The 24,291-nt window shown below is 38.8% G+C and overlaps 1 protein-coding gene across 1 annotated transcript in view; it reads right to left on the reverse strand.

Annotated features, from left to right (window-relative positions):
* Positions 1-4,917: 4,917 nt before the first annotated feature.
* The window catches only part of CLUH (clustered mitochondria homolog), a gene marked incomplete in the record, with an annotated part of 35,919 nt that continues 16,545 nt past the window's right edge, over positions 4,918-24,291 (reverse strand). The window contains 18 exon segments of the mRNA XM_072416799.1: positions 4,918-7,106; positions 7,596-7,669; positions 8,862-8,996; positions 9,703-9,796; positions 10,673-10,794; positions 10,920-11,045; positions 11,133-11,213; positions 11,854-11,993; positions 12,467-12,620; positions 13,402-13,554; positions 13,831-13,931; positions 15,101-15,205; positions 15,511-15,740; positions 17,499-18,193; positions 19,036-19,128; positions 19,601-19,748; positions 22,202-22,327; positions 23,270-23,424. Coding sequence (XP_072272900.1) covers positions 6,935-7,106; positions 7,596-7,669; positions 8,862-8,996; positions 9,703-9,796; positions 10,673-10,794; positions 10,920-11,045; positions 11,133-11,213; positions 11,854-11,993; positions 12,467-12,620; positions 13,402-13,554; positions 13,831-13,931; positions 15,101-15,205; positions 15,511-15,740; positions 17,499-18,193; positions 19,036-19,128; positions 19,601-19,748; positions 22,202-22,327; positions 23,270-23,424 — 2,904 coding nt within the window.

The raw sequence follows: 24,291 nt of genomic DNA on the forward strand, positions 1-24,291 counted from the left end.
TCAGTATCCACTGATTCCACCAACTATCAAATGGAAGTCCTCTTTATCGGGCATATACTGTACATAATCCCCCCTTTATAGCAGAATCTATAGGGGTGCTTGTGTTCCCTCCTGGACTATTGTAGGCTCCTGAGGTGGGGGGTGACAAGCTGTTTGGGTCTCCTGGGGCCACTCACCATAGACAGCTTTAGGCAGTGTAAGTGGTGTCCCTTTTAAGGCAGGTATGAGGTGGCAGCGGTGTGGGACCCAGCAAGGGAGGCAGAGGCTGCCCACCCTCTATGGAAGGAATCTAGTTTGGGGAGTCCCCAGCATTGGAATAGCCTGCATTGCCTCACTGTCCCCTTAGAAGCTGTCTTGGAGTACCCTGTGGGTGAGGAGAAAGTCCCAATCTTGGGGTGTGGAGGAGCTGGATGTCAGGCAGTGGTGGCAGTTAGTTAAATTGAGGAGAGTTGAGCTGTATAATATGCAGGCATAGGGAACCACATGCTTCCTGTCCCCCTCCACATGTATCAGAGCAGGCTGGCGGCATCTTGGATCCTGTGCCCAATGTCGCTAAGCCTGCTTCAAACAAGCTTGTGATTATGCTTGGGACAAGGTAGTTGGTGCTGTATGTGACCCAGCATTTTGAGGGTCTTTTTGCTGGCGTCTGCCACTCATGCTGACTATTTAAATGTCTCCAGGGTGCAGGTTGGATTCGCAGCTCACTCAAGCTGCGCCCATCCGGGGAGACATTCAGGCCATGCCCCCCTATACTGTATCTTATGCAGTATTCTCTCCAGAAATTTTTTTTTTTAATCTGGGTGTGAAGAAGCTGTAGGTGAGTGGTAGTCTCTGAATTATGATTCAACTCTTCATTAACCATCTGGCTGTTTTTTGTGTCGGCTGGTGCACCAAGTTAAAAGAGGCTAGGGAGAACACTGCCCATTTCAAGGTCAGAATCTGACTCTAAATGAAGGTCTACTCTAAAAAACCTCCACGGCATAGTTCTTCCCCTACGACCTTTTTCAGGTTATTCAGGGACTCCTGGTTTAAGTTGATCATCTCAATGCATTAACAGAGGTTTAAAGATTTTTACAGCTTCATAAAATGGTAAAAGGCGGTCCAGTATGGACATCAAAGGCCCTACCTTTCCTAATCCACAATGGTTTGCTATGGCCGTGCTTGCTTTTGGCATGACCTTGACTCTTAAGAGTGTTCACCAAGGGCCTGGGCCTTGTTCTAAATCAAGGGAAAGCTTTATGATGAGCTACCTTGATGATCTCTTGCTTGGGAGTTGAGAATAGCCAACCCCCTCTCTGACATCATCATTGCATCATTATGCATATTTTACTGTGCATCCTTTAGTACTGTACTTGGATGGTTTGCTGCAGGCTGTGTAAAGACATGGTACTATGTCCTTGGCTTTCTTCAGTCAGATGCTAATCACTGTTCACCCAATAAGTACTATAAAAGGTCAAATTTTAGCCATAGCTATCATTTCTCAACGACCTCTGTCAAATCCTTTTAAAGATTTGTAACTCCCCAAACGTGCATTTCTCCTCCTGTACAATTTCCTCTTGGTTCATGGAATCCCCATTTCATAACACAGTGGTACCTCGGTTTAGACAGTGTCTTCTTATGGAATTTTTGGGTTACGAAAGAAAATGTGGATGAATGTGGATTTTGTTTCTGAAACCGAAATGAGCTTCCAGATACGAAATAACAGCAATGTTACAACTTTGTAACATTACAACAATGTAACATCATGTCTTGGCTCTTCTCTCCTTGTCTTGTTTCGTGTCACTCAGGCTACCACAGTCTCAGTAAGCTAGTAAACACTCGACTATGTCTCGAGCGATTGCTGTGATTTTTTGCAATTTTTTTTATTTTTGCTACATTTTTTGTGTGTGCTGTATACTGTGTGCTGGTATACTATACCCCAAAAAGAGTCCTCATTATAGGTAACGTTTTTCTTGATTTTTATATTACCATTATTTTCTATATGTTTAATAGTACAGTACAGTATTTAAAATAAATGTTAATTTTTTGGTTATGAGAATTGATTATTTCTATTTTCTTTATTTCCTATGGGAAATTTTGATTCCAGTTACAAAATTTCAGATTAAAAAATGTTTTTTGGAACTAATTATTTCCTTATATCGAGGTACCTCTGTACCTCATTTGACTGCTCCCTTCATAACCATAGATCTGCTAACACTAGCAAATCAAGCAGAAATAACTTGATAGAGATTGGAGACTGAATCCTGGAAGTCTAGGAAGCATTCGCCTGCTGTAACAAACAGTAACTACAGAGCCAGTCATCTTGAAAGAGGTTGGGAGAGAACTGTGTGAAAGTCAAGCAACAGGATCCATACAGCGTGTAATCTTTTCCTGATTTCAGAATGTATTCTTCTAAAGCTAGCTTCAGGTTCTGCAAAGTAAGAAGGGACTAAACAGGCTGAGCAATGTGGTGCTCCATTGCAAAAGGTGACCCATGTAAAACCTGGAAGCTGGACCATAAAAGACCTGAGAACTAAAAGCTAGGGCCTCACATCAGTGGAAGTACATGGCAAACTGATGCACAAAATGTTATTGGGCTGGAAGAACAGGTAGAAATCTTTGCTTCAAAGACACTCACGCAGCTTTTGGAGGTCTATAGCCGCACCATGCTCGGTTAAAGATTCTGTGATGCTTGGGTACTAGATTCCTCTCTATTGAGGATCTATCAGAATAACAGCAAAGCCTTCAATTTCAGTCCTCTGCTTCCACTGTTCTAACAAAAAAATCTACCTGTTAAATAAATCTACCAGGCGGCGTGTACAAATGAGTGTGTACAATGACTTCATCGTTAGGAAAGTTTCACAGCCGTGTTTGTGTATGAATGCTGCATGTCATGTGCTGCAGCCTTACATTTCTCCCAGTACAAACCTCCAGGTCTCCTAAACATTGTCATACCGGCCTGAAATTTTCAGGGTACACAGGGGACGTCATAGCTAGCAGTAGTAACCCGAATTTCATCTCCCCACCTAAATATAAAAAATAGTGAAAAATGAACATTAGGGTTGCTGTTTTTAAAGTGTGTCTAGAAGCCCAAAGCTAAACATACAAATTATGGACTCCTGGGCCAACTTAAATAGCAAGGAGGTGCAAACCCCAAATTTATACCTACCTGACACAAAACTAGAAATGTCATACTACGCTACCCTGGCCCCTTCATTAGCGATGGCCTAATGATGAACATTTAAGGGGTGTTAGTCACAGGTATCCCCCACTTGCACCTCTAATTTTGTTCATCTGTACCCCCCCCCTCTGTTCCTGAGAAATTGGGGTTCAGGTGCTAGAAGCCTCCCACAATGTGTCACGGTATATTTTTTTGTTCTTTAACATAAAGAGTTCTTTATGTTCTGACGATGGCCTATTAAATTTTAGTGGTTAGTGACAGGTGTGCCCCACTTGCACCTTCATTTTTGGTTTTGTACTTCTCACCAGTCCAGAGAAATTGGGGTTCAAAGTATGGAAGGAGACAGGATAGTGTCTCCTTCCATATTAAGCATTCATACACAAACACAACTGGGAAACGTTCCTAACGATGACGTCATCGTAGATTTATTTTGCGGGTAGATTTTTTCGTTAGAACACCACCATTGAAGCATCTTTGTTGATTTTTACAAATACATCATGCATAGGGAGAGACAAGGGCATCCGCTACTTCTGCCAGAAGATCTCGATCTGGGTGACCAACCAGGTGATGTGGCCTGTGTAATTCTAGTGCGTTAGATTGTGACTTTAGAGTTAGGATATGACAGTCACTGTGACCACAAGGAGAGAGAGAGAGAGAGAGAGAGTGTGTGTGTGTGTGTGTGTTTTTGCATTTTGCATTTTCAATTAAGGACTTGCTTTTGAAACAGGAACCCCAATTTTGTATTTTCACAAGTTTAACAAAGTTACATTTTTAAAAGCTGGGGTGTTGATTGTGGTTACTACTATGAGTGTTCCCTGTGCACTCTGAAAATTGCAAGTCATTATGACATAAGGTTTAGGAGATATGGATGCTTATACACAGAAAGCTGTAACACAGAATAATATGCAGCATTTACACACACAGACTGCTCCGATGACGTCATTACACATGCCCACTGGCTGGGAGACATTGTTACACTTTTTTTTTTTCCTCAATAGAAGACTCAGCACAGATCTGAGATGGGGGAGGGACAGCCTGTGTCCTGATCTGATGGTAGCTGTGCTGTGCTCTTCTACCTCCGCCTGGCTCCTATCAGCCGAGAATGGAGCGAGCAGCCTCTCCGTTGTCCGTTAACAGCTGCTGATAAGTGCAGGGCGGAAGAGTCACGGCAGCTGGGTGGCCAATCCCCTAAAAACTGCCTGGGGAGAACTATGCAAAATGATGGCAGATTAATACCTGGAAACATAAGTCCTAAGTACTTGGTACAGTCTTTCATCTTTCTCTTCACTAGAGCAACACAGGGATCAATCAGATAATCTATTATCTTCTCAACAGCAAATTTGTTTTACTGCAGTTTCAGTTTATATAAATGGCGTAAAACACTAACTCCCATATTTAGAGATCAGTAACCCAAGGAGCCCGAGGAAACTGCGCAAACTGCTTTTCGTTACCTAGAAATAGTGGTCCCAGAAAAACTATATTACTACCTTTTGTACCACTGACCTGTTCGTCATACTCACACATTTGTTAATATACTGCAAAAACTGACTGAGACTCCTTGTGGTGTTTCTGAAGCTTCCCACCCTTATGGAAATTTTTCTATAGATGTATATTATAAAAAAAACAGGAAGTTCAGCTCACAGTAATATCCTTGGCATCATCAGAAAAGAGAAGAAATCCCCCCAGAGGAACAATAAATCCAAAGCATTTTAAGCTTTAAACATTTTTACTAATATAAAAAAAACACAACAAAGTAATGCATTGTCATTAATTTATTAAAGGCTAAAATTCTCAAATTTTCAGAACATGATTTTTTTAGGAGAAAATGACAACGGTGGTTTTCTGTATTGTGGTTTGGTAAGGTACAGGTTATTCCCCCTAAAAGAATTACCATGAAACAGCAGCATTTTAACAATGACAGATGAGCATCAGAGAACAGTAGTCATTGGGCAGCCCCCACTAAGCTCTGTCCTAATCCATTGGTGACATGAAGCATGGATCGCTAGCTGACCTGCGAGATCTCTGACCTCTAATACACAGTAGCCACAACAGAGTTAGCTTTAATCTTTCTTGCAGTGCAGGTTATTACAAAACAAAAATCAAGAGAATTCAAAAAAACAGAAATGCAAGTCTGATTGGCTGAAAAACACTTAATACCTAGGAAAACTAAAACCCGGTTAGCTTACAATTGCAATAGATTTCACAGGTTACTGAGCTTTATCCTCTGCAAGAAAAATTTAAATGTCATCCATTACTACATTGCCAATGTATATATTACTTCCATTCTACAGGAACCATTACTGGACCTGACCCTAAAGAATATTTATTAACTGCAATTTGCTGTAACCTGCAAATCTTTTCAGTATGCACATTCATAGAAGGCTGGAAAAAAAAAAGGTCAGGAAATGATTCAGCCCACCCAATAACTTTGATTTGACAGGACGGAGTGGTCTTAGACCACAAGAGATCACAAAATGAGTGCAAACAGAAAGGAAATAAAAAACTAAAGTTTAACAGAGTGAAGTGTGAAGATGGGTGCTACAAACAAAGGCTGCTTGAATTACACACAATTGACCAAACAAACAACTTTACTGCCCTAACAGAAGCAGAATATCAAAATGTAGAGAAAATGTACAGCCCTCTGTAGTAGTCCGATTGGGGCGTTTTTCCTTACAACACAATGGTCCATGAAAGATTCTTTTGAACTGAAGGAGATTGTACAGAGGATGACGGCTTATTTGATAAGAAGCCACTGAAGAAATGATGGCGATATGTAGGAAGCACCTTCTAAGGACACTTGCCCATTGTCAGCCTAGCTTTTCACAGAAATGCTGAACAGAAGCTTTTGTAGAACAAAGTATATAATTGCCAGAAGCATTGTGTTCTTCACCAAAATGTGGTAAAGTGACCATAATCTGGGTTTACATTCAGGTATTAAGTCTGTGGGAAAATGAATAAGGGTGGTTTAGTTCTTTGGATCTGGAGACATTCTGGAAAGCCTTTGACAAACACTCAGATGATGCAGTTCTACTTGATAATGTATCACCATTAAAAATAAAAAGAAACACAACTATAACATATATATATAAAATTTGAAAGTTTTCAATAAAAAAAAAAAAAAAGAATGAAAAAAAGCTGAAAAGCAATATTATTACCACGTCATCCCCTAAATTTAATGAAAACCGGACTCAGGAAGAATACATCATCCATGATTCTCACCCAAATGTGTTGTCGGGATACGGTTCAGGGGCTTGTTTTCCATCTTGTGTATGGCTTAGGTCCGCGACTGTGACCTGCATTGTTTGGCTCAATACACAGCACCACGACCCGTAAGGAGATCTGGCTTCTAGTTATAAGGGCTCATCATATCCCGTATCCACATTATTAAATGACCTGAGAAATGTTCAGTCACCTTTAAACAGAGCCATACCTCTAAAAGTAAAACCACAAAATGCAGAAATGGATTTCCCCAAACACACCAACATACACACACTAAAAGTCCCAGCCTGGGCTGGTGGGAGCCCCAAAACTCCCATGAGTAAGCTGCTTAGGGATGGAAGGGCCTCGGTGCAGCAGGCAGAAGCCCACCAAGTCTTTACACTGAAGGTTTATGGATTAGTTCTTGCATTGTGTATTATCAGCATGTTTATCTGTGCAACAGCATCAACAAGATGCACTTTCTATTTGTTTTCCTTTTTAACATCTACAGGTCTTGGTGACAACCCCCTAACAGGGGTAATTCTTTGTTACAGGGTGTATGAAAGGAGAAGATGGCTAGGCAGAGCTTTGGGTCTGGACAGTCTCATCTGCATCAGTGCCGGCTTTGCTTGTTTCTGTGACTTCGGAGTCTTTGCTGTCAGCTTCCTGATTATCGGTTACCTTGATGGTTTCTTGTAACTGCTGACGCCGCTGGACTTCAGCTTTCAAATTCTCAAGATCCTTTTGACTGCAAAGACAATAGGATTGTAAAAAATTGAAAAATCTACAGGAAGAAACGTCAGACAAGACCTAAATAAAGTCACAAAAATATTCAGATTAACCTTGTAATAATAACCCCTGTACCTCTACTTTCTGGTTGCAGAAGAGTTTGACTGTTCATGTCTGTGCAAGGGAACAAGGATAATAAAAAAACAAACCTGCCAGGTTTGTTGTCCCCAGCCAAGAAGTGAGGATAAAACAGCTATTTGTTCCCTTACTATGGAGGGAATTCTTTTCACTTCCTGGTGAAAATACAGCACACAGGTGATAATAGGAAGCCAGTAGGTTTAACCTAGTGCCCAGCCACCTAGGAGCAGGGCCTAATATGTTTTCCAAAACATTTGGAGAACTCTTTACCAGCATGTGTATCCCCCCCCTACATCCCATCAATAAATGGCACCTGCCACTGTCTAACTTACAAATTGATTCACATGAACAGTAATGAGAATGTAATTACCTGAGGGGAATGAAGAGGATTCCATTAATGATATTGAGCTGATCTAGAACACTTGCCATGCTGGGAGCTGTGAACTGAAAGAGAAAAACAACACAGTAAGAAGTGCTGCTATAATCTTCCTAAAACTATCAAATTTAAAATACCCCCAGGTCTTCACAAAAATATGCAAACATCTCCTAGTAACCTTTTGGAAACGCTAACTCCCTGGCTGCCATACTTGCCCTGAAAACAAGTCAGTAACATTAAACTCTATTCTAACTCTGGTCATTAACAGAAAACATTTGGAGAATGGAGGGTCATCATGACAACTTCACATGTTCAAAATTATAAAGAGGGTTTACAGCAGGGGTGCCCATACTTTTTTGGCTTGCGAGCGGCTTTTAAAATTAACAAGTCAAAATGATCTACCAACAATAAAAACTTAGACTTAATAACTCCTGTGCGCAGGAGAGTTTATTTTAAAAGGCAGGGCTACGCGATCTACTTAAGGTTACACCTTAATCCCAACTGAGCTTTCCCAAGGTCCCCAAGATAAGATGGTTTGTGCTCCACATACAGTAGTGAGCACAACAGGAAAATATCTTTCCTCCCATTGTGTGATACTTCCCCCACCTTAGATTGTAAGCTCTTCGGAGCAGGGTCCTCTCCTCCTCTTGGACATATTTCGGTGAGCCGTAATTCGGTGAATTATAAGTAATTATTGAGTAATTTGGTGAATTATAGCTTACAATCTAAAATAAATTTCCATGCAAAAAATATTTTATTAAAAGTATTTTTTTTTTACATGATTGTGTGTTTCAAACATTTTTTATATTCATTATATCTACTAGACCCATATTCGGACAAATTTCTGTAAGTTACAGGTCTACAATTTAAAAAAAAAAATTCATGAAAAACTGTAACGCTTTTGGTTCAGAAATCTAGAGTGTAACACCCAGGTGGTTAATATTAATAATAATAATAAAAATATGCAGCAAGTAAACAATCTGGTTGTTGGATGTCTCTGCAATTAGCATAAAATAAATAGCCTAAATACTAAACAAGCTGATTTTGCAGTATTTTCCTTTAAAAAGACTGACAGAATTAATTCTACAAACAAGATGACTAAAAGACAATTCAGACCTCATATGACCTTTTTCCAAATTTTAGAAGTAACAGTTAAATTTGTCTTTGTTACAATCACGAAGCGCATTTTGTCATTAAACGTTTGTTTTTCACAATCAGGGAGCTTTTCAGTAAAATCAACAGGAGACCCGGCTCACAAACCTTAAGAGGCATTATGTTGGCACTGGATCCATTCTTGTAAATCTCATTCATTGTGCGCTGCAAGGCTACAGCCTGCTGGGTTAGGTACTTCAAGTACTCTGAGCTTTCTTTGGTCTTCTCGTGTTGCTCCCCCAGCTGGATGGAGAATGAAAAGCATAGGTTTAGATGATGCGCTTTATAAAATACACAAGCAAACTGAACACAAAGCAGGAGTCCACTATTCTGATTTCACTTTCTTAGTGAGTTAGTATGATAATGGATATTCCTTTTTTGGACAACTTGGAAGAGGGGCTGCAGGCTTCTATACACCTCCAAGAAAAAAGACAAATTTTACTAAACAGATCTGATAAAGACCTGTTCAGGCAAAAAGGCATTGTTCTGTTAAGATTGTGTGTAGGATTCTGTGAAATGCTGGATGAAAATACATTTTCTTCACATGGGAGTGTTGATCATCTTTGCATTGATTATGAATAAAATAGCTGCCAACACCATATAATACCATGTAAAATGGAACAAGGTACCTACTGTCCTGCACTGCAGTGTACCAGCCACCAGTAACACTGGTTCTTTGAACCATGTCTCTGAGCAAAGAAAAGTGAGCAAGGGCTGACTAAGGTCAGCTCACAGAGTGATGCCAACAATACAACAGACCTTCCTTGGGACAGCTTTAGCTTGCGGACACAACCCAATGCTAGTATAAAAACCAAAAACACCGCTCAGGGAAAAAAAACGCAAAATGTCACTGTGGGGATCAGTAGGTACTTTGCTACTTTTTGGAAATATACAAATATATAACAGCTTTCTATGATGAAGATATACAAGATCATTTACAACTGCTGACCTGGTTTTTGTATATTGTGTATCCTTCTTTCTCATGCTGTAAGGCAGAACGGAACTCTCCTTTAGTTTCGTAAACGCGTGCTACAAGATGATGACTGCAAGAGATAATATAGAAGATTTTGTCAAAAGGTAAAACGGAATATAAACATGCTATATAGTTTTGGGAGCAGTGACTATGCAGTTTGTAACAATTACATTTAATGTAATAAAAGTGTACAACAAAGAAGCCGATGTAAGTTTTTAAAGGGGAAAGAAAGTCTAAATACATGAATTGGTCCAATTAGCCAAAACAAACATGTCAATTCTGCATTTTTAATTTCTTCTATTTTATTTATAGTTATGTAACCAATATCATGCCAGGCTGCTTCATTGCCTAGGTCATACCATGGAGGTCATGATTGTTTGAAATGCTTTTGTTGTAGCTTACTAAGGAATTAAAGCTCATGGGCATATGTTAATGCTACAACATACTTTCCGAAGGTTCAGACAGTTCATTATCAGGAAAATAGAAGTATCAACAGGTAGTTAACTACAATGGAAGGTCTGTTTATGCTGACTAAGCAACCTAACCTTATAAAAATCACCTACTAAAATAAATAAAAAGTGAAGTGTACTCATAAAGAGTAAAGTTAGACTTCACCTTGCCATGCCTTCTGCATTTCCAGTATGACTTTGCCATCTTTCCAGGTAAAGTCATATTTAAAACAGAGCAAGAAAAATCTTGAGAGATGTAAACAGGATTATCCTGTGAGATTTTGCCTGCTCTGCTTTCCTCTGGACTCCCTTCCCTAGAGTTTTTGGTATTGTGTCACATTTGAAGATGTGCAACCTGCCGCACCCAAAACTAATTTTTGTGTTGTCTCCGTCTATTCTAAAGTTATGTTTTAAGGGAGAAACAAGAATCACATAAACAAGAAACAAGGAAGAAACAAGATTGCACATAAACAGAGGAAATTCTTCTGATTAATCACCTGAGTGCGACCTTCAGAGATTTGGCTCCATGATAGTTGGTGTTGATAGTAAGAGCGTTCTCCAGGAACCGTAGGGCTAGGTCATACTCCATCACCCCGTGAAGCACCAGACCAATGTTACTCTGCAAAGACACGCACCAGAAATTTGACTTGGCATGAAAATTTAAGTCATTCCACAAACATGAGCATTTGTTCTGTTCCACCTAGGTGTCACTGCATGATCCTGTATATCAAAAAATATACTTACATCTAAAAGTGCCATTTCTGGGTGTCCTTCCCCAAACACAAGCAGCATAAGGTAACGAGCCCGATACAGCAGATTTAGCGCAGTGGAGAGCTGGTTATTTGCAAAACAGTACAGTGCTAGATGCATCTACAACAAAACACATCAAGCTCAGAATGCAATGGTAAGAGATGGAGGCGGCTATGAATAGAAAAAAAGACATCATATTACACTTACATATTCCTGGATGGTGCTGGGATGTTCAATGCCTAAAATTCTTTCACTCATTAGAACAGATTTCTGTTGGTTGCTTAAGGCCTTAAAAACAGTACAAAGTGATATTAACACAAGTAAATGCTGAAGAACAATCAAAGAAAATTGTAAAACAAACATTTTTGCATTTTTAACAGGGAGTTCTGGGGTAGAAATATGTTCCCTATAAAACAGAAACAAGCAATAAAAGTGCACACTACTCCCCATAAAATATTCTCAGATACACTGTAAAAATAAAATTTTTCTATATACATTTGATAGGAGCATTATAGCAAATTATTGCAACTGGATTTGATGTCTTGTTAGTGCGTGTTTGTGCTGTTTCCACATGTAAAAGTTAAACTGGGATACCAGAAAATGGCCAAACACACAGCTTAAATACTTTTATTTTATAGTTTACCTTCCATTGGGGTCATACTGCTACTTTCTGGTTTTGTAATAATGCTTTATGTGCATTGGACAGCGGTAATGATGCAAATTATTGTCCAATTAAATTTAGTAAGTTAAGGTAAAAAGCAGAACTGTTAAAGCAAGGAAAGGAAGTCTTGTGGTATATACAAGGGATTCTGTGTCACCAATCAATAACACCTAGGAATAATACCTAGATAAAATTGTAGATTTCCTACTAAAAAAAGGGAATGCGACAAACAGACTGGCGAAGCAAATACATGTGCAAGGAACAAACCTCGGTATAGTCGCCCATGATATAGTTCAGTCGGGCAAGCAGTCGAAGGCAGGCACAGATCTCTACGTGCATGGCACCATACACGTTATTGAACAAATTTAAGGCTTCATTTATTAATTCACATCCTTCTTTTAGGAAACCTACAAATAACGAAATAAAAAAATGTGTAAGAAAGCAATACAAGTCAGGAAAATCTTGATATCCTTAGGAGAACGGTAAAAAGGTTTGTTTTTTTCTAGGTGGAAAACAAGTCTGCCAAAAAAGAGAAACCACGCTGTAATGATTATGAGATCCCAATTCAAGCCATTACAGAACCAGTATATGGAAATTACATTTTACAAGCCTGCTTTGTCCTTTTTCTATGTATATATTTTATATACAAATATGTGGATACTTCTGTTTTTTGGTGCATTTTTAATAAGATTCAAATCAATTATAAGATAAACCTCTGTGTGTACAGACATATTCCCTACCATTTTAATTTATATGTACCTCATCTTGTGATGTGAGTGGTAGACTATACTAAAATAACTACTATGGTGTCCCAACAAGAAGGTTAAGAGTTACACTGTGTTCAGTGACCAAGCTAGCGCTAAGCAAGATAAAGACTCACCCTGCTGTACTTTAGCTTGTCCACTCTGGAAGAAATGAAAAGCATCAGATGCTTTGGGATTGACATGTTTCACCACAGGGAAAATATTCAATATGTCCTCTTCTGTGAAGGTTGGTTTGTGTCGGTTTTCAAAGTTATACTCTTTCAGCAGGATCTGGCGTTGTAGGAGAAAACAGAGAACAGACACAATTATTACAAGGTACTTAGATAGGCTATTGTTGTACTTTAGATTTAGAGTAACACAACTGGCTCTTGTGAGAAGCAGTTGAACAACAAACAAAACGTGAGAAAATAATAGCACTGGTTACAGAACAGATGGATGCATAGCAGTCATTAGTTCAGTAAATGTATCATCCTGTAGGTTATCAAGATAATAAATGAAATCCTTTCAGGCATCAGCCAAATTATTTTTTTTAGGGCCCAGTGTCAACTATGAAATTTATGTTATAGGTTTATTTTTATTTTTTAGAGAGACTCTACATGAGCCACCAAAGAGAACTAAAAAAAAAAAAATAAGTGCCCCTAATTGTTAGGTTCTTATATTTACTAGGCAATGGCTTAGTACAGCGATGCCTTGTAAAAAACCTTTATAAGGTCTACTAGAAAAGTTGAGTAACCACTGCATTATCATGTAATTCCTAATATTAACATTGTCTAGCTTGTTGTGAAGTCCCAAGAGGTGTCTATTGAGGCGATAAGAATAATGAAACCATATTTGGTTTGGTTAATACATAAAAAACACTTAAGGAAATGGTTGCAAATCAACAAATCTTTCAAAGTCAAAACTGACACAGCTAATAGCACTCACTACTATTTTCTCAGACTTAGCAGTATATATATATTATAAACTGATAAAAGTCCTTCTTCTAGCATTGTTTGGTTCTCCCTAGTGTTGTATTTAGTCTGCAGAAAATAAATATTCATTCAATACTCACATAGACATGATCTAATTGGGATGGGATAGGAAACTTCTTGACAATGTCTATGACTTTTCCAAGATAGCGCATGTTAATTCCTCTCTGATGCATAGCTTCAGCCAATGTAGTTCCATCCACGGGAACTACATTATGGTCAAGGCAGTCCTTTATCTGTAAAACAGGATACAATCACACACTGTCACATGGTGCACTTACTGCACCACACAAAGCTACCCCCAGAAGTGACTATTAAATTCAAGTTGCAGGTTTATTCTCTCAAAAACATTCTCAGGTAAAAAAGACTGCTTTGTCTTTAATACCAATATGTACAAACTCCATGCATGTAGTGTCCCGGACAAGATTTGAACCTGGGACCTTAGCCCTGCAACTTAGTACTAACAACTTAGTCCTGTGCTGTATTAATATTGATGCAATAAATTTTCTTACCAAACATGGAATCTGACAGGTCAGTACAAAAGCGGCTGCATCCTTCAACAACTGTTTCTGATTCTGCACTTCCACCTGTACACACTCTGGGAAACGCACACCTGTCGTAAGAAAACACACTTTAATACCATGAACGAGTTTAAAGTTTCACATTCCACTTGTTTAAAAACATACATGTGTTGTAAAACATAATATACACCTTCCAATAAAATAAAAATATTACTGGTCAACTTGCACTTATAAGTCCTGTCTGTCTTGAAGTAAACCTGTACTGACTAAAAACATACTAAATCAGCTTTAGATTGAGCTAGTAGAGATCATCAATGTCAGCAGATCTCACCAAATAACAAAGTGCTGATTTTCAAGCTCCTAGAAAAATAGAGACAGCTAACAAGGTTCACAATGCACTCCATCATTTAATAACCTAATGCAGGAATCATGCAAGGGATGTGCACACACTGCAGTATGAAACTGGGGAGGTTCTTAAGTTGTGCTTGTCTGAAGCTTTAGGAGAATAGAGGACACACTTTAAATTTACGAAGCATAACCTGCAGCCACTGGATAAGTCGACTTTCTGGACAAAAATAAATATCGCCAACACTTTGCCCTTGGAGTACCGAGTGATGTTGTATAATTTACTACAGCAGGGCAAGCAAGAGTAATGATCCCAATTCCACCTACAGCTACACTAAAAGCAAATACAAGGCCTGTGTAATGTACAGTTAGTCTACGAGATAGGGACTGTAGGTTTGTTCTTAAGTTGAATTTGTATGTAAGTCGGAACAGGTACATTATTTTAATAAATACAATTAGGACTGAAGTTTGTCTCAACATATTGGGCAGCGGTGTGTCAGTTACTGTATAAAATCCTCACTGTGAGTTAATCACAAACAAAGCAAAAAAATCTTTATGGATCCTAGGCATATATTTCTGAAGAAAGCTGTGCTTTGATATGCAAAAAGAAACTGCAGAGTTTGTCTTGGTAATTAAAGAGTTACAAGAGGCTGCAGAAAGAGCTCAGCCCCCTAAGATCACCCACAAGCTTAGCTGTGTTTAGCAAAAGATTTCTTCTGTAAGTCATGCAAACTGCCCCCTTACCCATCCTCAAGCCTCTGTCCTGCACACAAGCGAGCATGGAAGCCCTGTTTGTATCTAGGAGTTGTCAGTATGTCACGTCACATGTCCTTAACCCAGGGACTACCTGTTTAGAACGAAAAGGTTGGTCCTTCTGAAATGTTTACCATGTTTAATATTCAAGAGTGATAAATACCTGGGGAGAAGATGTCTGGGTTGAAGCGAATATCAAATGAGGTTTCACTGATGGAGCCAACAGCCTGACATGCTTTCTGGATTACCTCCCGGCTCTTCATATCCACTTCAAATAAAATAATATATTCATTACCATCTTTTAAATAATCAATTGTCTGAAAACAATTAGCCAGCTAACGGTACAGGTTTGTTCTATACAAAAAATTGACGATTTGAGTGCATGGCCAAAACCGGCAGACAACAATTTAGCAAAGGAAAAAATGTGTAGTTTGATGCTTTTTGATGGATTTTTTTCTCTACAGAGATAGAATACAAACACGTAAGGATCTTTGTTCACTTTAAAAAACAGAAAAGTTACAACTGTACTGAAAGCATCATTAATAGGCAAAGAGCACATATATAGGTTTCTACCTGTTTCATTGTTGGATGCCACAGTCTCTACTAGCTCTTTCACCTGGGACTCTCCGTCTATACTGTCCCCCATCTTGTCTTCAGACAGGCTGCTTTCCTGAGGCTCAGTTTTGGCAGAGGATTCAGATGAGGTTGCAGATTCCCCATTTTCTATAGAAGCCACCTTCTCCTGTGAGGAGCTCTTCTGCTGCATCAGCTGCATGGCAGCCAACTTCATGAACAGGAGGTATCTGAAAGAGAATCATGGCATCATCACTACAACATTTCATGATATAGATACACTGTACATGAAACTGTATAACTTAAAAGGATGAACTCCTTCTCTCCTAACACTGAGGTTTTCGTTTCAGTACAAAACCTGGCACTATTGTCCGTTTAATTTACTTGTTCCAGGTTAGTATCTCCAATTATATGTTACTGAATCCACAATATGAGAACATGACAGAAATCACCCCCCATCTTCTAATTAAACCCAATGCCATATCTATCACATGACCCCATTCTTTACCACCTACCCATCAGACTATATCCTGTAGACCACCATATACAGCATGCAAACGTAATTAAACAATAAGAAACAGTACTGCAACTCTCCCGTTGTTTTATGTGATGCTATTTGTTAACAATTTTTACACCGTTTATGAATTCTTCTTTTTATGTAAAATAGACACCTTGGAATTTGTTGTGCAACTATGAAAATATACAACAAAATGAAATATTGATACAGAAAATATTTCTTTCTTTTTTTATAATGATCTCTGTACTTTGCATTTATAAGGTCTGTAATTCATACATATAATGTCCTCTAAAAATTATCCCTGGAATCTATAAAATTACTGCACAGAATTATGCCTTATGATTTATGTTAATGCAATCCTCACACAGGCCCTGATTTATTAAAGTTCTCTAAGGCTGGAGATAATACGCTTTGATAAGTGAAGCTGGGTGATCCAGCAAACCTGGAATGATCTGGTCCAAGATTCAAAACATTTGCTAGCAAATGATTTTAGGAAATCCATTCCACTTTTTTAGATCACCCAGCTTCAGAGAAGAAAGTGTATTCTCTCCAGCCTTGGAGAGCTTTAATAAATCAGGGCCAATCTCTACTCAGGCACCTTAAAACAATACCCCACACTATTTAACCTCGGCTGCTGTTGAGAAAGAAGCCCAACTGCAATACTCACTATACATTTAGGAAACAGTTAACAAAATATACGGCTGATGGTCAGTATATGGTTTCCATGAAAACATAACTAGAAGGCCCATGCAATTACAGATGAATCTTTCGGTCTTGTTCAATGCAGTGAACATCTAGAAGCTGTTATTTTTCACACTGCTCTTTGTTATTGTTATTAGCGTGTACTGGCACATCGCCATTTCTCTACAAATTTCTGTTACCAAGGAAACCTCAGGCTTAAGGTCGCCAACATTACAGCGCTGGATGGTGCACATCCTAAACAAGCTTTTTATTGTTCTTTGTACTCGTGTTTTAACATGTAAAAAGGCTCTGCACGATGCTAATCATCACTAAAATAACACAAGATGAGCATAATATGTCATATATATACTATACCCTGCCTGATTTCTGATATGTGGCCTTTACCATAATGATCACAGGACATGACGTGATATATATTCCTGCTCAGTGTTTCTTTTTACTCACAATAGCTTAATTTTCCTGCAAATGGTGTTTCCATGCGTTCCTTTATTCTAACACAGCTGATTTCATATGTAACAAACATTCTAATGCAGTCTTTAAGTCATATTTCAAAATCACACAAGTGCCAGTGTATATGTAGAATTATATATAGTGGTCACCAGATACACTAAGCAGGCCATTTACAATTGGTCTAGTGTTAACCTTACTTCAGATTCACAGGCAAAGCTATCATTTTCTTGGATTGGTAGTGAAAATAGATACATGCGTGTTGGGCCTTACACTATAGTAGGATATTACGATTGTAAGCTTCTCTGATAAAGGCATTTACCTGTGTTCCACAAAAGCGTCCACCAACTCCTGCCGTAAGCAGCAAAGCTTATGCCTGTGTTCTTTGGGGAAACCCATTTTCTTGCAATCTTCTGGCATATCCTCACCTTCCACAGGCAAGAAATTGAGGTCTGGGGGGAAGGTGCGAAGAAGATCCAAAATGTAATGCCGCCCATCCTTGCCAATGATACCTTTGCATTCGACAGAGGAGCACAGCTCCACTTCCTCATCTTTGTCGTTGAGGACTTTGTGTTTGAGGATCTTGAGTGGTCGGCTTGTTTTCTCCAGCAGTTCCAGGTATTTTGGGTGGGAAACAACAGTTTTGCCAAAGTCAATGGACCCGTAAATGACACTCTGCTCCTGCTCCCGCTCGAATATCCCTGGAATAATGGATTGTGCAGTAACCCTGTAACCTCTGTAGTCTACCACCACAGTTCCCAATGTGTACAGTCCTTCCACATCTACTGCATTGTATGTCCGCACTCCATTAAGATCATTTGTGGGAGATACATAAGCAGCGCTGTCTCCACCAAAATCTTTGTAGTGATCTCGGACATCAAAACCCAAACTGAAAAAGATATTATTCCAGATGAACATTTGCATCTTTGTCTCCTCACTGGGGTTGATGGCCATGACATTACCATCAATAACCGCCATGGCACCCCTGGTAGCTGCTGCTGCAAAATCACTATGGACCTGAAAACAGGGAAGTAAAAATAAGTCATTTGTATACGCTTCAATGCAATGAATAAATGCATTTTTAGCCCATTTATATATTGTTGCAGTGATGTGTGTCAAGGAAAAAGTGGTCCTAAAAAAAGGCTAGCAAAAGCCACTGAAAAGATTCCTAATAATATTTCTACATAGATTTATTCCACATTTATTTATTCCATAAAATAAGGAGTCTATGCCTATAGCTATGGGACTGAGCAGTTTATAGAGAATGTACATGTTTTTCTTTCCTCACCAGCTGCTGTAAAAAGCCAGTAAAAACAATTATGTGCAATAGTTTGGTCTGATTCAAACTGAAACGTATGCATGTGAAGAAGTCATGCACAGAAGTGATTTATCTCTTTGTCCAACAGCTTTTTGTGCAGTATTAATGACAAGAGAATTTTAGCTGACCCTCTGTCACCTTTTGAAAGCTTACTGCAATGATTATCCGAGACAATAGTATACAAACAGATCTAGAGTATTAGATTAAATATGCGTTCAAAAAATTAAGTAAAATTAAAAACCATTAAAAGTTTTCCCCTTGACAGGCAATTGAACTTTTGTATTATAGTAACTTTGTTTTTTTGGTTCAGATATACTTAAAAGTGACATGTGATGACAAATGACATGCCATTCACACACATTCTTAGATGGCCATGACAGATTTGCTCAGATAAAGCATTGTTAAATTATAATGTAGTAATGAGATGTATGTACAGATAGATATAGTTTTTTACATTTAAATAGCAGAAATAAATATTTTAAATACAAAAAGAGAATAAGGGAATAAAAACAGGACAACAAAATCATGCCATAGATGTTACCTTGAATATAGCTCTTTCTCTCAGAAGTCTTTCCGGTAAATTCTTACGAGGCAGTTCTCTTGTTGTCTGCAGCTCTTCATTCCAATCTCTTGTCTGGAACAATGAATTATATCATATAATAATGTATATACACATGACAAATGTATGATATAGTGCGGGGGTGGGCAAACTTTATTTTAGTCAGGAGCCATAATCTGAAAAAAAATTTGCTAGAGGGGGCCGGGTCGATAGGAGTGTAGGCAGGGTTATGCCATCATGACGCCCTTGAATGTGACATCATGATGGCATAACCCCACCCACTCTCCCATCGCAGATCTGAGCCTGCGATGTCAGAGTGGGCGGGCTGTGTCACTGCACACAACCTGCCCACTCTCTCATCACAGACTCAGATCCGGGGACGTTTTCTGCGGCTTTGGCCAGTGCCACCCCGAGCACCGGCCGAACAGAGCCGCGGAACACCCGCGGAGGGCCGGAGAAACCCCAGAGGGCCGTATACGGCCCGCGGACCGTAGTTTGCCCCATGCCTGATATAGTGGCTACACCACAACGTGTAAGAAAATTTTACCTGTCCAGGAATGTGCTCCTCGTATCCTAAGCGGGATGTATAGGCATCCTCTGCCCTGACACAGTCCATGGCATGATCCACCTGAGGAGCAGTCCAGCTGTAGACCTGGAATGGGGTGGCAATCCGCTCAAACGGGTGTCGCTGAACTCTGCATTGAAGAAGACAAAATCATTTACACCGATACTATCTTTGCTCAAATTAACACACAGTACAAAGAACAAGAACCATTCCATTGCCTCTTCAACAGCATATATAACAATGTCAGTGAGGCATAAAATATTGTCACTTTAGGCTTTACCTGATAAAAAATACCATTCAAGGACTAATAAGAACCGGTTTCAATTTTTTCCTTTTTTTTTTTACACTGTATGTAGAGAAAAGTGCATCTTGTTTAAACTCATACAGTAATGGTACACCATTTGTGAAAATGCATTTTATTAAATGGTGGACTGTATCTGTTTGCATTAAAAACTCACCAGTTTTAGGTCTCTGTAAGATGGTAAACCCTCAAAGATCCAATAAAGACAGGATAAATGATAGCTAAAGTTCCCATGCTTGCACGCTTCTCACTCACAACTGCACATGCTGATACAAAGCAAAACTCTTTCACTTATTCAGAGACATAGTTTTGCTTTTTATAAATTTAATTAGGAAATCTTTGGAGCCCCAAATAGCCTCCTGTAGAGGAGAACATGGAATTCCCTAACAAAGGCAGTATAATGAACCCATGCTTCCTGCAGAAGAATGCCATACTAATTGATGAAGAAGTCAGGCAGAGCACATACTATGATGAAGATGTGAGCAGGTGCAGCACATTCATTTCTGCAGTGATTTCTACAGTCAGTCTGCACATAGCCCCAAATCACTTATTCCACAAATCAAAAATTTGATAACATGTACACGGATATACGAAGGTAATTATTCTGCAGGGCATTTCATAGTACAAAGTACTATTAACATAAATGTATCACTTTTTGTGATCAGAAACACAATTCCTTTGCTGACAATAGTGGACTGATATACAGAAAAGATAACCGAATAGCACTTTAATTTCAGTGTGTTCTAATCAAAACAGAACAAGCAAAAAGTGTAGAAAAACACAACCCATTGCCCTCCTATGTAACAAACCTAAATTAAGTGCTTTGTGGTTTATAATGGTAATTACTTTTCATTTATTTTTAGACTGCTGTAGTGTACTTAAAATATAAGGGTGTGAACGAGGCCCTACTTTTAGACCAGCTTTTTGCATTAGTTCTGTTAAAGTGCCAGTCTTGAGCTGAAATACAGCAAGAAACCTTTGTCATTAAGTTTCCAGAGACAAGAAGCTAAGAAGAAGCAAAACTGCTATTCATTTCCTACCATCATCCCCATTAGAAGGATGTCGGATCAATGCCTGTGTCTCTAAACCCCCTATAAAAAGGAAATGAGAGGAGATCTCCTGACCACAATAAAACAGAGGTAGCCATACTTCCCCTGCTTTATAAATATATCTGTATCCTGACCTGTACCCTTGCCAGCAGCAAAACCTTTGGAACCATTTGTGCTATTCCAAGCCCCCAAGCATCCCTAACAGTCTAAATAGAATTTGTGGATTTTTTAAATTTTTTTTATTTTGAGACTCCTTGATGATATCCTGCTACTTCTGTCATCATATAAACTAAACAAAGGATGTAATTCTGCACGGATCCAACCTGCGCGCACACACACACCACAACTGCCACCCGCAACGCGCACGCCGCTGCCGCTAAAACAGTTGTCATCGTGACATGTACCTGTGCCAAAACAAAACAGCAGGTGACACTTTCAGTCAGCGTGCTGTCCTCCACAGTGCCAGCAGCTACTTACGATTCTTTTGAGAATCAGGGGGTTTACTGGTATGATGGAATAGGTGGTTGAACTCAATGATCTTACTAAATGAAACAGCCATGGCTGTCTATATACTACCACTAGGTGGCAGTCTATCTTCTCCAAAGTGGCTAATGTCACATATATTACAGTAACTGAGCATTAGTTTTTTTTAATGGATTTATTTTGTATATATAATGAAAGCCTTCATAAACTATATCTGTGAATGTTCTTATTTACCCAGGTAATGGTATAGCAAGTAATAGACACACTTTTATTAACATTTCCAGTGTAATGTTAATACCTACTACTGGCTTTACAGACAATACATTTTGAAGTTAAAGTGCATCTAGAGAACAAAAAATATTTACTTTATGTCCTTGGAATTCTTTATGTCTAAGGAGACCTTGGATGTAACAGGTGCATTAGTCTTCATTTTCAGGCTTTTCTTTTTTACTTGTTTTCATCAATAACACACATTTACTGTCAAATTTCAACTTAAGTTCACTCTGTGAACTACTGAACACCTACCCTGCCAGAGAATTCTGTATGGACTGGTAATATTCAATACAGCAATAGCCACTAATTTCTGGCAGGATCAATGGGTCATTTTTGCACTTACAGAACAGAATAATAAAATGATTTTATTTATACATACATAAGTTTTATGTATGTATTGTGATTTGTATTTCTATCAGATCCTTAGTTCCAGAGCATAAACCAGGCATTAGGCATTCAGCATTACTATAGAATTACCTTTTCTTTTGAAGGGCAGCAAAGTTCTTCTTGAAAATTGGGCTGACTTGATTGAGTAGTTCCACCAGTGAGTGGCTGAGGAAACTGGGGTTGGCTGGCTTAGGGTTAAAGTTGTAGGCTGTAGATCTGCAGAAGTGACAAAAAGTGGCTGATTATTTATGATCATTACCCAGGCACAAACTTTAGTATGGCTGACAATACAAATACACAAATGGATACATCTAAAAAGGCAGGGCAAGCACCAGCAAATTATTCTTTGCTGAATGGAAAGTCGTGAAAGGATGGCCTGCCAATACCATTTATAATTCCTGCAAATGGCCGTATAACTTCTACACAGATATCCAGTGCCAGTCAATATCCATTTATAATGTTCCATTTTTAAATATTTATAAGTACAGCTGAATTCAATGAAGAGATATAACAGCGGTAAAAATGCCAACACTGCAGAAATTTTTTCTTTAAGCCCTACTCCAGGCACACCCTTACATACTCATATAAAATGAATAGCACAGACCTGTACTAGCTGCCCAAACCTGAGTTTTACACAGCCAGGAAGGGAAAGGAAGTTGGATGCGACTTAAATTTCTCTGTAATTTGGACTGAAAAAGTGATACAGCAGTGTGCTCTAACTTTCAGCCTGCAGTCTAGATGGAAAAAGGGCAGATAGAGTCTGGTGAGGTCTCCTGTCTGCTCACTTAGAGCGCTTCTTCTCAATAAATTTATATAAGGTACACTCGACTGGCTCCCAGTCTGCTCTGTACAGCATTGCAAGAGGTAATACATCGAACCTAAATAAATACATTTGATATGACTTTCATAACATCTGAAAGTTTAAATTTGACCATTTCATATCTGTCCATAGTTCAGCTTGCAGGGACAGGGATGTGGTCAGCATTGCTCTCTACTACCTCACCATTGCCTGAATTGCTCTCTGTATCACATCTCCTAAAGAAGAAGGTGATGATTGTAAGTTATGGCTCAGGGAAAAATGAATCCTATACTAGGAGATTTTTGCCCATTGTGTTAACCAGCCAACAATCTTATAAACCCACAAAACAATCAACTCACTGGTTGAGGTAGAATCCTCGAGTGGATGCAGTAATGCTGACATGTCTGTCCTCCATAGTGATCACATATAAATACATCAGGTCTCCGTGCATCTTCCTGTTACCGGGAGGAGGATTCCAACCACTCATTGTGAATACTTTCAAACACTGCAAAGGCTGTAATAAAGGAAAATCTTCATCACCAAAGTAGAATACACAAAATAAGTGCAGAGCACAACACCACTCTATTTGAGGCACACAAGCAGCTACACTAATATAATGCGCATTCTACATTCCAAATCAATTGATTTATCCAATTGGAGTCCCGAGACAACTGAAATATTAAGGAGTCAGTTCCCATAGGATTTGAGTTATCCAATTTTCAAGTTCTTCAATCTCTGAAATAGTGTTTAGATCGATGACAGCTTCAGGCTTAATTCACAAAGCTCACACAGTAGGATAAGTATACAGATTGTTAGGTATGAGAGCTAACTTTTTTCAGCAGAGCCCAGTTAGAATTGCAATTTACAAATTAATGCCTTAGGCTGGTCCTACAGCTTTATGAATTGATTCAAATATGCATGAAGTTTGCAGGTTCTCCCCGTGGGTTTTCTCCCACATTCCAAAAACATGCAGTTAGGTTAATTGGCTTCCCCCCAACATTGACCTTAGACTGTATTAAAAATATATGACTATGCTAGGTACATTAGATTGTAAGCTCCTTTGAGGGACATCTAGTGACATGATTATGGACTTTGTAAAGCCCTGCGTAATATGTTGGTGCTATATAAATACTGTCTAATAATAATATTAATTATTATAATATGTACAATGGCTAATCAAACACCTGACTCACCTTCTTCCTAACAACTACATACCTAAAGCATTTTTTTAATATTAGTTTGATAGGCAAAATTACAAGCTAGTGCTTAAAGCAGAACTATGCTCACCTAAGCTCCATCAATAGAACGTGTACACTACCACATCAACATCTTCAGGGTTTGGGAGCTTCAACCATCCTAAATAACTAAGGCCTTTTTTTTG

This window comes from Pyxicephalus adspersus, chromosome 1, assembly GCF_032062135.1.
Source record: "Pyxicephalus adspersus chromosome 1, UCB_Pads_2.0, whole genome shotgun sequence".
Classification (NCBI taxonomy): Eukaryota; Metazoa; Chordata; class Amphibia; order Anura; family Pyxicephalidae; genus Pyxicephalus; species Pyxicephalus adspersus.